The sequence below is a fragment of the Synchytrium microbalum genome (genome assembly GCF_006535985.1).
Source record: "Synchytrium microbalum strain JEL517 chromosome Unknown SmJEL517_scf0048, whole genome shotgun sequence".
Lineage (NCBI taxonomy): Eukaryota > Fungi > Chytridiomycota > Chytridiomycetes > Synchytriales > Synchytriaceae > Synchytrium > Synchytrium microbalum.
The window spans coordinates 176,909-190,992 of NW_022158397.1; the positions used below are offsets into that span (position 1 = coordinate 176,909).

The window sequence follows — 14,084 nt, forward strand, 5'->3', positions numbered from 1 at the left end:
TACGCGACTGGTATAAACATCATCACCATCTTACAAACATTCAACATTATACCTGGAACATGCTTCCACCCTAAGAAGGCCATTAATCCAACTTCTTCTTGTCAAAAGGGTGCTCATACCTATTATGCTTACGATGATTATGGTTGGAATACTGAGGCATCATGCCACTCAGCTCATGAACTCAACCCCAAAGACATCTGTTCGTGGCATCAGAGAAACGTAACTACGCCGTGTTCCTGGGGGTACTGCCGTCTTTCCACTAATGCCAACTTTATTCTCTCCTCAGTCAAGCATTGTTGAGATCATCGCTGCTCAGATCACCAGCTGCTTCTGATATTCCACCTCACTCATTCAAGTCTCGAAAAGACTATTGGGCAAATGCCTTTGAAGGGAAATCATACTTGAAAAATCCAAATGCGGATCTCGCTGCACAGCCAAACCCAATGGATCCAAACTCTATGGACGCCATGATGGACGGCATGAAGAAACAAATGACAATGATGGTGCCTCAAGCGGTCATCATGTCTTGGATCACCTTCTTCTTTTCAGGATTTGTATTGAGTAAGTGCTTGTTGTGTCCTGCTTCTTTATTTTACTTCCACGCAGTTGTTTCACACTCTGCGGGCAACTGTTGTATTCTTCGATCAACTTGCTCGACGCGAGAAGAAGGGTAGTATCTGTTGAATCACAGCTAATGAGACAACCTTTCTTGATATCTAGTTAAACTGCCATTCCCTTTGACAGTACGATTCAAATCCATGTTGCAACGAGGGATTGAGACAGCCGATATGGATGTATCCTGGGTCTCGTCGCTCTCGTGGTACTTTTTGAACTTGTTTGGTCTGAGATCCATCTATACGCTCGTTTTGGGTGAAGAAAATGGTAGCAAATTTGCCTAACTTCTTGTGTTGTGAAGCTGTATAATTTGGTTCTTTTAAACTAATACTCACTTTCTTTCAACTTCTTTGCTTCAAGCTGCGGACGGCCTCAAGGTAGTTATTCCTTACTCTATTTAAAATCCGGTACCTTGGTACCCGATTACTGACGAAGCTAATTTCTCTTTACTCGCAAACAGGACTCACTTCCAGGGCAGATGCAGATGTCTCAACAAAATCCAATGCAGCAGCCCTCAGAGGTAGTTAAAATGTTTAAATCTGAAAAGGAATATCTGGATTTAGCACAGCATGCTTGGGAATTGGAAAAGGTGGAAGACCGACTTCTATCCAAGTATCGCAAACCAGCTGCCCAAGGCTTGAAAAAGATGTCGTAGAACGCTGTACATATCCATAATATAAATACAGCTCAACTATACAAAATGACGACATTCCGGCAAATTTTTGTGATACGGTTGTTCTATTATATATAATGGTATGCATGCTGTTGCGCTTCCAATAAATATGATGTACTAATAAATACTATCGACTACGACTGGTTGAATTCTTTACACCATGTTCATGAGCCCATGGAATATCCAATCTTGGAACTTGGCGATTGGAACTATGACCAAGTCTCCTGGTCTTTGCTGATGAGGCGATGGTCCATTTAGTGATGCCCTCTTGTACAGTTCCGACAAATGTCCATATATCGTACTCGCGTCATTAATGTCACCACTAAAGGAACTACATTTCAAAAAGGCGGACGCTAATGGCTTACTCAACACCTCCTTCACCACTCGATGTTTCATACGGTACTCTGTTGAATCCCGTTTACTTTGAGACAATGTCATGCCTGCCAACAACTCTTCCGCCTTTTGTTGATTAGCAAACGACTTGGCTACAGCTACATCGATTTTTCTAATACTAGTTTCGTTATAAAATGCTAACGATTTGGCCAAATCCGTGCTTGCGACTTCAATAATCCTAGCGTCATCAGCTGATTTTGCCAACATAAAGTCGAATGTCTGGGCCCCAAAATTGTTACTTTCAGCGCGTGCTATAGGCACATATCGTAGCCCCGACGAGCTTGGCAAAGGAGGGGATCTAATTCGTCGAGAGCACATATTCAGAGATCTCGATGACGGTACACATGGGAAGAGTCGGTCATAACAATCAAGTTGATTTGTGAGGTCTTGAGATATCTTTTCTACCGTCGATGAGCAGCTATTGGTCGTTGAGCAACCGTAAACAAACGAGCAGTCCAGGTATGCTCTTGTGATGTGCGTTCTAATCATCCTAAAGAGCACACAACCGGATCCTGTTCAGCAAAGTTAAGTACAACGGATCAGCAATGTTATGAACCAACCTATTTCCGTTCTGAGTACCAGCGCTCTGACAAGACATTTCTAGCTTGAAGCCTGATCCGTAGAGCCAGCATTCCTTTCCAGATATGCCACCAATGTAAAGATCCTTGCATTTCGCGACCGACAAGTCCATTTGTCCTGATGCTCCACGATTGGAAGCATAAGCAATACAGATTACTTGGTATGGGCCAGAGTCTTCGAGGTCTTGCAGTGGAAAGTTCGAGACATTATCAAAGACCACCAAGGGCGTTTGCTCCAAAAAAAGATGTCCAGTGCATTTGAGTTCCATGTCCAACGTTATAGGACTGCCTGGATTACTTTTGCTGTCTGTTACGGTTATACGGAATCTGATTTTTGTATTTTCTCTCAAGTGGTGGTAGTTCCTAACGTGATATCGAAATGCCCGAGAGCATGCTGAGACCTTGGAAAGAGTTGTATTTGGTAGCAGGGAGAAGACTCGCTCTCGCACAATGAGCACATCCAACGGTGTCATCTGTGGTATAAGCGGGAAGTGTTAAAAAAAAGGAATTGACCAGAAATATGTTGTGCGCCATACACTACCGTAGATCAAGACCTTTTGGTATTCTAGTATTCTAGAACTACGTCAGTCCCGCGGCAACTGTTTCAGATCAAAGGCGAGGGGAGGTTGTTGTTTGTTCTTGCAATTTAGGAAATGATGAAATCCAAGATGAGCGAGGGAGGCGGAGCTTCAAAACAAAAAAGGGCCAACTGCAGTTATGAAGCATGCTGCACGTATTTTACAACTTTCAACGTACATGACGACGGACAGCGCCAGAAGCCCATAACCTCGCAACCATGACAGCGCAGTAGACAGTGAACATGCATGTACTATCTGGGAACAAGTACGTGCTTACGACTATATCACAAAATATTTCATCCCGTTTGTTCTACTTATATACCCATGACTCTTGTCAGTTTTTTCGAGGAACCTTGCTATTTTACATCCACTGTTGATTGATTTCCTCGAATCTAGTTGATTTACCATACAAGCTGGTTTTCGCAATACTAGGCTCGAGCTTTTATTCGCCATTTTCTTCAACCCGATCCAGCAAGTCTACGTGCAGGCCTGACAGAATCGCCGAGTAGTATGGAACCTGCTTCTCCTCACATGGTCGCTTCGGATTTAGCGGACCAATTCTACTAGCAGCTACAACAGCAGCAGAGCCATGCCATACTTCATCCAAGATCCAAGAGGATGGTATACGACGACTCAAAGAGACATTCGTAGCCGGTGGATCCTGAGAATAATTTAAAAGTTGGTGGCTGAGACGTTGAGTTTCTACGTGCGGTGAGAGCTTTTGAACTGGTGTTAAAATAGGGGTGCTTATCGATCGGTTGTGGGTCGGCCTCCAATTCTTCTGACTAATTGCAGTTAATTGTGGTGTGCTATTATGATTGGGTCCTGCTGATGGAAGCTGTTTTGTGTCGCTACTACGAATATCTACACGGCGATGTCGTCGGGAGTTACTATTGCTTGTCCAGCCACCATCATTCTCGTCTTCCATGGCGCCCTTGTCTATCTTAGGGCTCGACGATTGCGAAGCCGACGAAGCGTCTGAAATAGCAGTTGAATCAGATCCTGTAGATGAATACGATGGAGTTCGATTGTGAGTCAGTTCTGCTGCCTTGTCGCGGCTTTCTACGTAGAGTGGTTGCTTGAGAGAAGGCATCTTCCTGGAAATTTGTAAGGATATAGCTGCTTTAGGGCTAATTCCAAGTGATGGCTTCCTGTCACTCGAATATAGATCTTCGTTCGATGTTCTATTCGATAGTGGGTTTCGTGACAAGGTTTCTTTCTTCGACCTATTACTTGTGCCATTTGGTAATGGTGTGCTATTGTAGCCTTCCGGTTTATTTTCAAAGTGCTGCTGCTTGATGGTTTGTTGCTGATGAGAGCGGCAACGTGTATGTTTCCCTCTTTTCGGTGGTGAGGTAATGGCGTTTCCATTACAATATGTCGCAATAGCAGCTGTTTGCGTATAGTTGGGGTAAGAGCCTATGAGACGTGTCGTGAAAAATCTAGGGGCATTTACAGATGGCAAAAGTTCCTAAGATGAGAACAGTTGATTCAGAGAAAAAAGGACAAAATGCTTCATACGTATTGTTTAATCGGACTAGAGGGGACTGCCACACTCACGTTGGTCCAGATTCCGATGGTAACTACTGCGACGAGAGAAAGCAACACGCGGGCAATGTATTCTAATGTAACAGGCGTGCCAGATTGTATAACATGATGTTTGAGGGGGCTTCTTCCATCCTTAAGTTTGGTAGTTGGAGTTGGCAACACTCCTGGAATATAATGAGCGGGTACTAGAACGGAATTGTTAGACAGGAGAAGCATCAGCATCTACGTAGGGATATAGCACCTGCTGAGGGTGCCGAAAAAAGCCTTTGAAAATCGCTCTCCACTACATCATGGCAACAGCAGTGTTCTACTAGTGGTAGCGATGATAGCTCGGTTATGGCCAACTGCTCGTGGCAAGTAGCAGCTCCAAGAAAAATCGTGCCGACGATGATGACGGCAAACCTCAAAAACCGTGATGCTTTGGGCATCGTAGGTCTGTGGCAAGTCAGTACCAAGATCAATTCAAAGGCTTGCTTGCCGGCAGATTTTGAGTTGAGCTCTTGAAGCTTTAAACTGTTAACAAGTCAGTTTTCTCCATCACTATGGGGTATTCGTGCAACCTCATAAACGAGTAATTGTTGCTAAACTCACATGTAGGCAGGCACCAAACAATTCCTTCTTTGCCGTGAGTCCTACCTCAGCAAACGTTCTACTACTTTCACACCAACCAGCATAGGTGTGACACTTAAAGGACAACGCCCGGACAAAGGAGAATGATACTGAGAAACGTACGCCAACAAAGATATTCAAAGGACATCGAGTTTATAATTCTATACAAGGATGCGAGGCAAAAATATGAACGATATTTCAGCAATATGTTGTTCTGTCCAACGGCGACAGATGATTTTTTAGCGAAGACGTCTGGCTTCTCTTTCTGATTCTAGCAAGGTAAGCATGTCGCCTTCCTTTACGGGACCCTTCACATTTCGGATGATTGATCGATTCGTGTCGTCGATGAATTCGACCTTTACTTGAGTGACACCACCCCTAGTTTGATGATGCGTTAGAACGCAGATTGATTACTGATTCTCTCGAACGAAATCTCGTACCGAGAGCCCGTCCTGCCCAATACTTTGGTAACCTTGGCGATTTTTGGAACAGCGGCCTTTGTATCCTGTTACATGGAAAGATGCGAGTTAGCTCCTTGTTTCTAAACGTAGTCCTTGAAGATCTCAGATACATCACAACCAAGCTTTGACAGCACATCACAAGCAAGCTTGACGGACGTTTGCTCAAACGACCATCACTTGCTGGAGGTCGTCTTCAAAATACAGGGAGTATGCTTCGAGATAATCCAATTTCCATGTTTAAGCAGCTCTTCAGTTGTGGTATTTGCTTCAAACATGTCTGAATGACATAGGCTGAAATGTTTCCTGTATGGTTTTTCCCAGCCTTCATCGTCTCATAGAGACTCGAGAACGACATGAAATATACAGGAGATATTGATCTTCGATGCGTTGACATGAATTATACACCAGAGAGTGCTTCAAGTGGCCAAAGTAGTAATGCTCCCGAGAGAACAAACTACCGACTCAAAGAGTCCACATCGTGGTGGAGGGCGATATAAATGAATACTGTTATTACTTACCATGTTGGTACTAGTTGTCCTTATTCAACTTTTCTACTTGAATAATGTCTTTTAATGGATGGATGCGAAGGGATGTCAAACAATTCTGACAGGGCTCACCAAAGTACTGACCAGATACAGACAGAGGACCAATTGGAAATTGGAAACATAAGGGAATAGAGCCGAAATCAGATAGTTTGAAACGATCTGGGAAGTGTTATCGCGTCGCGATACTAGTATGTTGAGAAAACGTCAAATTTTACTTGAATTCCACGGTATTTACAGGCTTTCGACGCGTGAAGACCCTGTAACAACAGTTTCAACACTTCAACACGTTAAATTTCCCTGAATATTCTGAGACGGACCTCTTTGCGCCATCATCGGTCGTATTAATGTTGGTTGAGAACAACATTTGGAACTGGCAAAAATGTTCAATTCTCAACCAATTTTGCCAGTCCATATAAAGCGATATTCTTACGACAATGCGAAGTATTCCAAGCAGAAAAAACCGACTGTAAGTTCGTCATCTCGTAATCGGATGTGTGTTGATGTTCCCGACATTGATCTAACCAGACTTTCTAAAGTTGTTTCGTGACGACCATGCCCTCATTATATGGCCAAGAGTAGTTTTAGTAGTGATATGTGTGCTCGCCTTAATTGGCTGGCTTTTCAGTCAGGCCCTCCTCTCATCATCCACACAAATGTTGAAATCGCTTCAGCACGATAGCAACAGTGCACCTTCGGAACAAGTATCATGGAAGGAACGTAGTGAAGCTGTAGTTGAAGCATTTAGACACGCTTGGAAGGGGTATACCAAGTATGCGTGGGGTGAGTGTCAAAAATGTCAGTCTCTCACTCAAGATGGATGGCAAACGATCTTTATCTTGTGCTTCTTGTATCTTTTATTGCTCCACGTAGAATATCTACCAGTTATCGCTCTTGGTGGATGCTGATGTCTTGCCGATTTCCGTCAATTCTGACTGCTCAATTTCGCTAGGTATGGATGAACTTCACCCTGTCTCTCAAAGGGGTTCAAACTGGTTTGGCCTAGGTCTGACTATAATAGATACTCTGGACACAGCCCTCATAATGAACCAGACCGATATATTTGAACAAGCTAGAGAATGGGTCAAAACAGACCTCAAGTTCTCATCCGACGAGAATGCTAATGTATTTGAAGTCACAATACGTGTCTTGGGCGGTCTGCTGTCTACATATCATCTCAGCAATGACTCGATGTTTCTGGGAAAGGCCGTCCTTTTAGCGGAAGCTCTAATGCCAGCATTCAGCACTGAAAGTCGAGTACCCCTGTCGTCTGTAAATATGGCCAAGAAGAAGGGAGTCGCTGCTCACTTTAGCGGTGGAGCTTCAAGTACTGCAGAAGTCTCTACAATCCAGCTAGAGTTTAAGTATCTGGCCCAGCTGACCAAAAATCAAACGTACTGGGATCTCGTAGAACAAGTCTCCGAAATATTAGAAAAGCTGCCAAAGGAAGACTCCCTAGTTCCCATATTTATTGACAGCAATACTGGTCATTTTGTTGGTAGCGAGATTCGGCTTGGCTCTCGTGGTGATTCCTACTATGAATATTTACTCAAGCAGTACCTTCTAACAAATGGTACAGAGACATCACATAAAACACAATTTGACGGCTCCATGCAGGGGGTGAGAAAGCATTTGCTTGGCAAAACTAAAGCAAATGGTTTGACCTTTGTCGGAGAAAGACCGTCAGGAATCACGGGTCACTTCAGCAGTAAAATGGATCATCTAGTGTGTTTCTTGCCAGCAGTACTGGCTCTAGGAGCAACCGGTGGAAGACGAATACCACATGCGCAACGGCCCATATTGCTAAATCATCAGGAACGAGAAGACCTACTGTTGGCTGAGGAGCTGACATTGAGTTGCTACGAAATGTATAGACAAACCAAGACAGGGCTCGCACCTGAGATTGTACATTGGATTACTGACAGTGAATCAGCATCGAACGGAATCGTGTCTCAAGATGGTGACTTTTATATAGCTAGGAATGACGTGTTTAATCTCCTTCGGCCTGAAACCGTCGAAAGCTTGTTTACAATGTGGCGTATAACAGGAGACGAAAAGTATCGAGAGATGGGCTGGAATATCTTCCAATCATTCAACCAGTTTACCAGGGTGGAGACAGGCGGGTTTTCAAACATTGTGAGTGTGGAAAGTATAGATGATTTGTACTAATTGAGAGATCGTTTGTTTAAATGGATTTGTGGGCTATATTTTTCACTTGAATTGCTCATACCATTCATTTAGGATGACGTGACTTCTGGCTCACCTAAGAAGACCGACAAGATGGAAACCTTCTATCTCGTAAGACCGAATTGGTTGATGCAACAAGTTCCAACTCACAATCCTACTTGTAGGGAGAGACCTTGAAGTATCTCTACTTGCTATTTGCCGACGAAAACATCATTCCGCTGGATCAATACGTCTTCAACACAGAAGCACACCCATTTCCTATATTTACACCTCCTTCATCCTTTACAGATAGCTGGAAGAGAGCAGGGCACTCTTAATTGCATCTAAATTATCCAAAATATATCATCATTGCACCTGAACTTTGTGAAGTCAAAGTCTCGCGTTTGATATGGTGTTGAGGCTGCGCTGAATGGCAGATACACAGGATGAAGCACTAGTTCGCAATCAAATAGTCTAGTATTCGTACAAAATGCAAAAGCGCGTCAAACACAAGCAGAAACGGTCAGGTTCCCAATCATGTCGATTCGACCTTTTTCTCAACTTCTTCGAACTTTCGCACCTCGAGTCTCAAGGTCCTGCGGACGTCACAAGCGGGTCTCATCAAGTAAGCTCCATATAGACCCGTAGAGCACTTTGCTCGCTATGTGGGCTCTAGGAGGCTGATTTTGGTTTGTTCAAACTTAGAACGATGGAACTGCATCACACGGCCATTGCCATGTCGAAAAGGAATAGAAGTTTAGATGTTTCTGGAGGTTTCCATTTGATCGCATTTGTTGGCTGGGTCTTGCTTATACATCCGCTCGTGTGTCTGGTCTGGTGGTGGAATTCATCACATGTCAGCAAAATCTCGTAAGAAGTGTTGACCGCGGCTTATTTGTCGGATCACAATCTGCTTCTGTCTAGCTATTGGTCAATTCCTCTACTTAAATATCATCTATTACATCTCTAGATTTCGCCAGAAGCTTTTCTGCCACATTGTGCGCCATGGAGCAAACAGTCTGACGATTCCTCAGATCCGAGCAGTTACATTCTATCATGCACCGGTTGTACCTAGAACATTGGTCTACTTGTGCAAGCCTCGAGAATATCAGCGAGGCTATTCGCAAGTTACCGTGGCTGGCGTAAAGGCTGCATGGATCGGTTTAACTCCACCACCTATAGCGGCATTGACCAAATCGTCACAGGAGTCAGCAAACCTATTACGGTCTGAAGAACAGATCATACTCTATTGCCACGGTATGTATGATATCGTGGCTTACGGCAATTCATTCCAGTCCCATTTCCCACCAGGACTTTTGGTCTAAGGTGGCAGTGCGGACGTAAATATCGTGAAGCGATTTAAGGCACCCAGCGTCTCACCTTTCTGGTACGTTAGGTGGTGGATTTTCAATAGGATTTGCGGAAACGTATCTACCTCTTCTCCTAGCTTGTCTGGAGAAGCTGCGTGATGTTTATGGTATACGTGCTCGAGTATTGTTTATTGAATATGGTACGAGTTTGGTTGTGATTGGAGCAATCTCCTATGTTCACCACTTTCTGAGTAAAACACTCGAGTTCCTGACAATACGCCTATAGATCTGTCGCCAGAACAACGATACCCCAATGCAATCAATCAAGGACTAGACGTTTATAGGTCCCTCATCACTGATCATGGCTTGAGCCCTCGGCAAATCCATTTTGGTGAGTTTCACGCGTTTGTCAGAGTATTCAGGCGACTGCTCTCAGACCTCTTGTCTACTAGCTGGAGATAGCGCAGGAGCCAATATGGCGCTAATGATGTGCTTTAGGCTTGGTCAAATGTCTGGTCAAATGCCTCCGCCAGCTACTGTTACCGCTTTGTCTCCGTGGGTTGACTTGGTGGGTAATATCTGACAGTGTGTTTGAATCCAATTGCCGCCACTAACCAGACAGCACTCTACCCGATCAGCTCCCACAACCTAGAAGGCCGTCGCATCATGAGAACGGAGATTGTGATCTGGTAACGTCAGATGTCTTGGATGAGTGGGCTCACGAGTATTTAGGAGAAGGAAGAGACCCGAAAGAGGCTTCACCGATACACCAACCTATAGGTGCTCTCAGTCAACTGCCACCAACTCAAATCCAGCTTGGAGAGCGAGAAGTGATGAGAGACGATTCACTTGAAATGTCGCGTAGAATCGCTGCAGCTGGTGGTATCGTCGAAACAATCATAGAGCCAGGCATGTTGCATACGTGGTTTGTCTTCCATGGGTTTGGAATACACGACAAGTCATGTGCCAACAGCGTGGCAAATTGGACAAGATGGATCTCAATGCATATGGATCGTCCCTCTACTATCATTTAGAAAGAAGCCATATATTATTACCAGATTATACGCGATCAGAGAGACGATGATCCATTCCATCCATTGTAAAATAATAGTTACATAAATTAAATGTCATGATCCCACCATGATCCGCGTCTTTGAAAATGTGAAAGCTTCAACTTGTGTTTTTCTCAAGACCAAAGGTTTTTTTTTCCACAAAACTACTCGGTGAGAAAGCAACATGACGAAACCGACAAAGCACAAGAAGAAGGTAGGGAATCGTCTAGGCACTGCATATCATTGAATAGCAAGGGATATGAACTAAGATTCACTATCTCTTTAGATTCAAGCTGGCTCGACAGCGGCGATCTATATCTCACGGACGCAAGCTGTGAAGAAGCTGCAAATATCTCTAGCAACATTCAGGTATTGAATGGGCCATTGCAGACACGTCACCATATCAGCCGCAGCTGAAAGATAATGTGACAAGTCTTCAACATTTTTTTTTCAAGTCGTGTTTTCGATCTTTACTTACAACCCACCTCGTTAGGCGCTTATGTATCTTGAAAGGCATCTATCCGCGTGAACCAAACAATAAGAAGAAAGCTGGGCGTGGATCCACGGCTCCAAACACCTTTTATTATCGAAAAGACATTCAATATTTGCTCCATGAACCTGTCTTGGACAAGCTACGGCAATTAAAGACTCATACCCGCAAAGTAAAGAGAGCCATTGCAAAGAGAGAGTTCTCCGCTGTCTCTACTCTTGAGCTGCAAAAGCCGGAATATGGCCTGAGCCATATCATTAAGGAGAGGTGGGTATATGAAATGAATAACAGGACTCGAAGGCACAAAGAGTAGGCGACGAATGTTTACATCCTCGTTTTTCAAATCAGATACCCTTCGTTTATCGATGCATTGCGAGATTTGGACGATGCCTTGTCAACAGTCAATCTGTTTGCTACGTTACATGTAGACAATGCTGTGATCAAATCTGCAGATGTAGAAGAATGCCGTCGCCTTAGCAATGAATTCCAACTATATGTCATCGAAACTCGCTCCTTGAGAAAAGTATTCCTATCAATCAAGGGAATTTATTTTCAAGCCGAAATCCAAGGACAACTTATTACTTGGATTGTACCGCATGCCTTCTCCCAAAACACACCTTCAGATGTAGACTTTAGAGTAATGGCCACGTTTTTGGAATTGTACAGGTCTCTGGTCGGATTTGTAAACTTTAAACTATTCACCGATATGGGCCTGCTTTATCCATTATTAGTCAATATAGATCACGACCGACAAGCTGGAGGTTTGTCTGGCTACATTATGAATAAAAAGGATATCGTCGAGGGTTCAGATGACGGCAAAATTGCAGAAAAGAGTACAGCTGCTCACACCGATAGTACTCCTAGATTTGTAATGCCCGTGGATACGGAAGAAGAATCTTCCGATGAAGTAAATGATGTAGCTGAAGTCGAAGGAAATGCTGAAACGTCTGCACCCAAACCCATACTACCATCAGATCCACTACCTTCCTATGAATCAATCAGTCAACAAGAAAGTCAGACTTCAAAGTTGACGCACTTGTTTGCCGATGTCGTATTTTACTTGAATAGGGAGGTGCCAAGATCACTCATGGAGTTCGTCATTAAATCGTTCGGTGGTCGTGTTGGATGGGATGACACTGCCGGAGCCTGCTCGCCATTCAAGGCAGATAACGTAAAAATCACTCATCACATAATTGATCGTCCGTTGACTGGCATAAAAACGTTTGATCGCCGTACATATATTCAACCACAGTGGGTGTTTGATTCAATCAACTCTGGTAGATTACTTGATACTAGGCCATATGCCCCAGGAGAAACCCTCCCTCCTCACTTGTCACCGTTTGTCCGTGCCGATTTGGAAGCTGATATTGCAATGGCAGAGGCCGATGAAGAGGTTGCTACTGTTGAGGGTAAGCACTTGCAGCAAGGAGAGGCGGTGCTTTGTGCTAGATCAATGTTACCAAATACCGGGATTTCTCCCGATTTGCCCACCTATCTTATGAAGTGTACTTCTCAACTGGCATTTGCTCACAATCATTTCATTTCCATTTTCTAGATAAAGACATTGAAGAAGTAGAAGGTGATGAAGTAGCTGGCGACGACGAAGAAACCGCTGCTGTGGTGAAACTATCGAAGGCTGGCAAGTCAATCAACAAGAAGCATGCTGGTCAAAACGGCACACAGGTATGTTGTTTTTGGTGATTGTCTAATTTCCGTTGAGCTATTATGAGTGCTAACTTTTATTCAAACATAGGCTCTGGAAGACATAGCTGCTACCATGATGTCCAAGAAGGATCGTTATCTCTATAGCAGAATCCTAGCAGCAAAGGAGAAGAAGGAAGAAGCTGTCAAGAAGCTCGCTCAAAAGCGTAAGGCTGTGCAGAAACGGGCATAGGATGTACTCTATCTTGGTCGAATCAAATAAAAACGTTGCGCAACATAGCTTGGAACTATGATAATGTTCTGGTGTTTGAAACCCTACACCGATTTGCATCAAGCGAATCATACGTCGCTTCACGACTCTCCCATGCCCTGGGTATACTCGTCGTATTCAAGACATCATGCTCATGTGAATGCCACTTTACAGGTAGATGAGAGCAAATGTGGAGGTTTCTTTGGGAATAGTTGAGGGATTTATTTGGAGGAGCTATTGCTTCTATAGTAATGGCTACCCTGACTGCTCTGAAAGTGATCTTTGAACCGAAGGGGCGATCTGAAAGTGGCGTGCTTGGTGCCGTCCGAAATAATAGTGAGGCAGATAGGGATAGGGATAGGATAAGAGAGATGGCAGGGGTAGGGGTACAAATCCTAGGGGATAGGGGTATTTTGCTTATAATTAGGATGGGGATAGGGATAGGGGTATTGATAGGGGTAGGGTACATATAGTGTGGGGGAGGGGGTACTTTGGTCTACCATTTTAAAAAAGGGTGAGAGGTAGAGTGGAGATTGTACATCCAATAAGCAAACCAATCATTTGAAGTCAAAGGTGCTAGCTTTCGTTCGTAGGCGTGCTGGTTTGACCTCTGCGTGATGTGCTCGAATGTGACCGACTTATGAAGCGAAGACACGCAAAACGAATAAAGAGCAGGCGTGGATACCACAATCCGCCACGGAGGAGCCAAAATCATTCACATTGGCGCCAATTTGAAAACCAGGCGTGCTGAATTCAGCAACTTGTTGTAATGGGCAGTTGTTCGCTGTGTGCATGTGTAGAACTCAACCCAACAGTCCTGAACTATGTGCCGCTGGCATACCCAACTACTACGACTAGTAGTTGCTTTGCTGATCTGTCGTGTATGACGCGTCTAGGATTCCTTAATATGTTGCGATCACCATAACATGCTGGTTCTAATGATTCTGCTCTGTCAATAGCCGCCCACACTTTCATTCCTCTCTCCAAACACTTGGACCCTGCGAGTTGTGCTTTTGGCTGCTGAAAAAGCACTCCTGCAGGAGGGGAGCTCTCTTCGGGAACCGCCTTGCTGAACATTTCGGCAGTGCTCGAAGCAATAACCGTCCCTAGTGAACGCATAGCCGACTACACTAAACTAGCGAACATGTTGTTGGGAG

General features: G+C 44.2%; 5 protein-coding genes across 5 annotated transcripts; 3 read left to right on the forward strand and 2 right to left on the reverse strand.

Moving 5' to 3' along the window:
* Nucleotides 1-133: 133 nt before the first annotated feature.
* On the forward strand, nt 134-1,270 carry SmJEL517_g05393 (uncharacterized protein; the record flags this gene model as incomplete). Its single annotated transcript, XM_031171319.1, has 5 exons — nt 134-219; nt 287-561; nt 721-882; nt 976-992; nt 1,076-1,270. The coding sequence occupies 5 exons, from the start codon at nt 134-136 to the stop codon at nt 1,268-1,270; spliced, it is 735 nt and encodes a 244-aa protein (XP_031022741.1).
* Nucleotides 1,271-1,441: 171 nt separating this feature from the next.
* On the reverse strand, nt 1,442-2,732 carry SmJEL517_g05394 (uncharacterized protein; the record flags this gene model as incomplete). The annotated part of the gene is made up of 2 exons (XM_031171320.1): nt 1,442-2,171; nt 2,242-2,732. 2 exons carry the CDS (start codon nt 2,730-2,732, stop codon nt 1,442-1,444), a joined length of 1,221 nt encoding a protein of 406 aa, XP_031022742.1.
* A 2,501-nt stretch (nt 2,733-5,233) lies between these two features.
* On the reverse strand, nt 5,234-5,690 carry SmJEL517_g05395 (uncharacterized protein; the record flags this gene model as incomplete). Its single annotated transcript, XM_031171321.1, has 3 exons — nt 5,234-5,372; nt 5,435-5,499; nt 5,658-5,690. The coding sequence occupies 3 exons, from the start codon at nt 5,688-5,690 to the stop codon at nt 5,234-5,236; spliced, it is 237 nt and encodes a 78-aa protein (XP_031022743.1).
* Nucleotides 5,691-6,653: 963 nt separating this feature from the next.
* Nucleotides 6,654-8,501, forward strand: SmJEL517_g05396 (uncharacterized protein; the record flags this gene model as incomplete). The annotated part of the gene is made up of 5 exons (XM_031171322.1): nt 6,654-6,780; nt 6,871-6,894; nt 6,950-8,133; nt 8,239-8,295; nt 8,349-8,501. The coding sequence occupies 5 exons, from the start codon at nt 6,654-6,656 to the stop codon at nt 8,499-8,501; spliced, it is 1,545 nt and encodes a 514-aa protein (XP_031022744.1).
* A 2,208-nt stretch (nt 8,502-10,709) lies between these two features.
* On the forward strand, nt 10,710-12,909 carry SmJEL517_g05397 (uncharacterized protein; the record flags this gene model as incomplete). Its single annotated transcript, XM_031171323.1, has 6 exons — nt 10,710-10,739; nt 10,812-10,894; nt 11,019-11,282; nt 11,364-12,424; nt 12,571-12,698; nt 12,769-12,909. 6 exons carry the CDS (start codon nt 10,710-10,712, stop codon nt 12,907-12,909), a joined length of 1,707 nt encoding a protein of 568 aa, XP_031022745.1.
* Nucleotides 12,910-14,084: the final 1,175 nt, after the last annotated feature.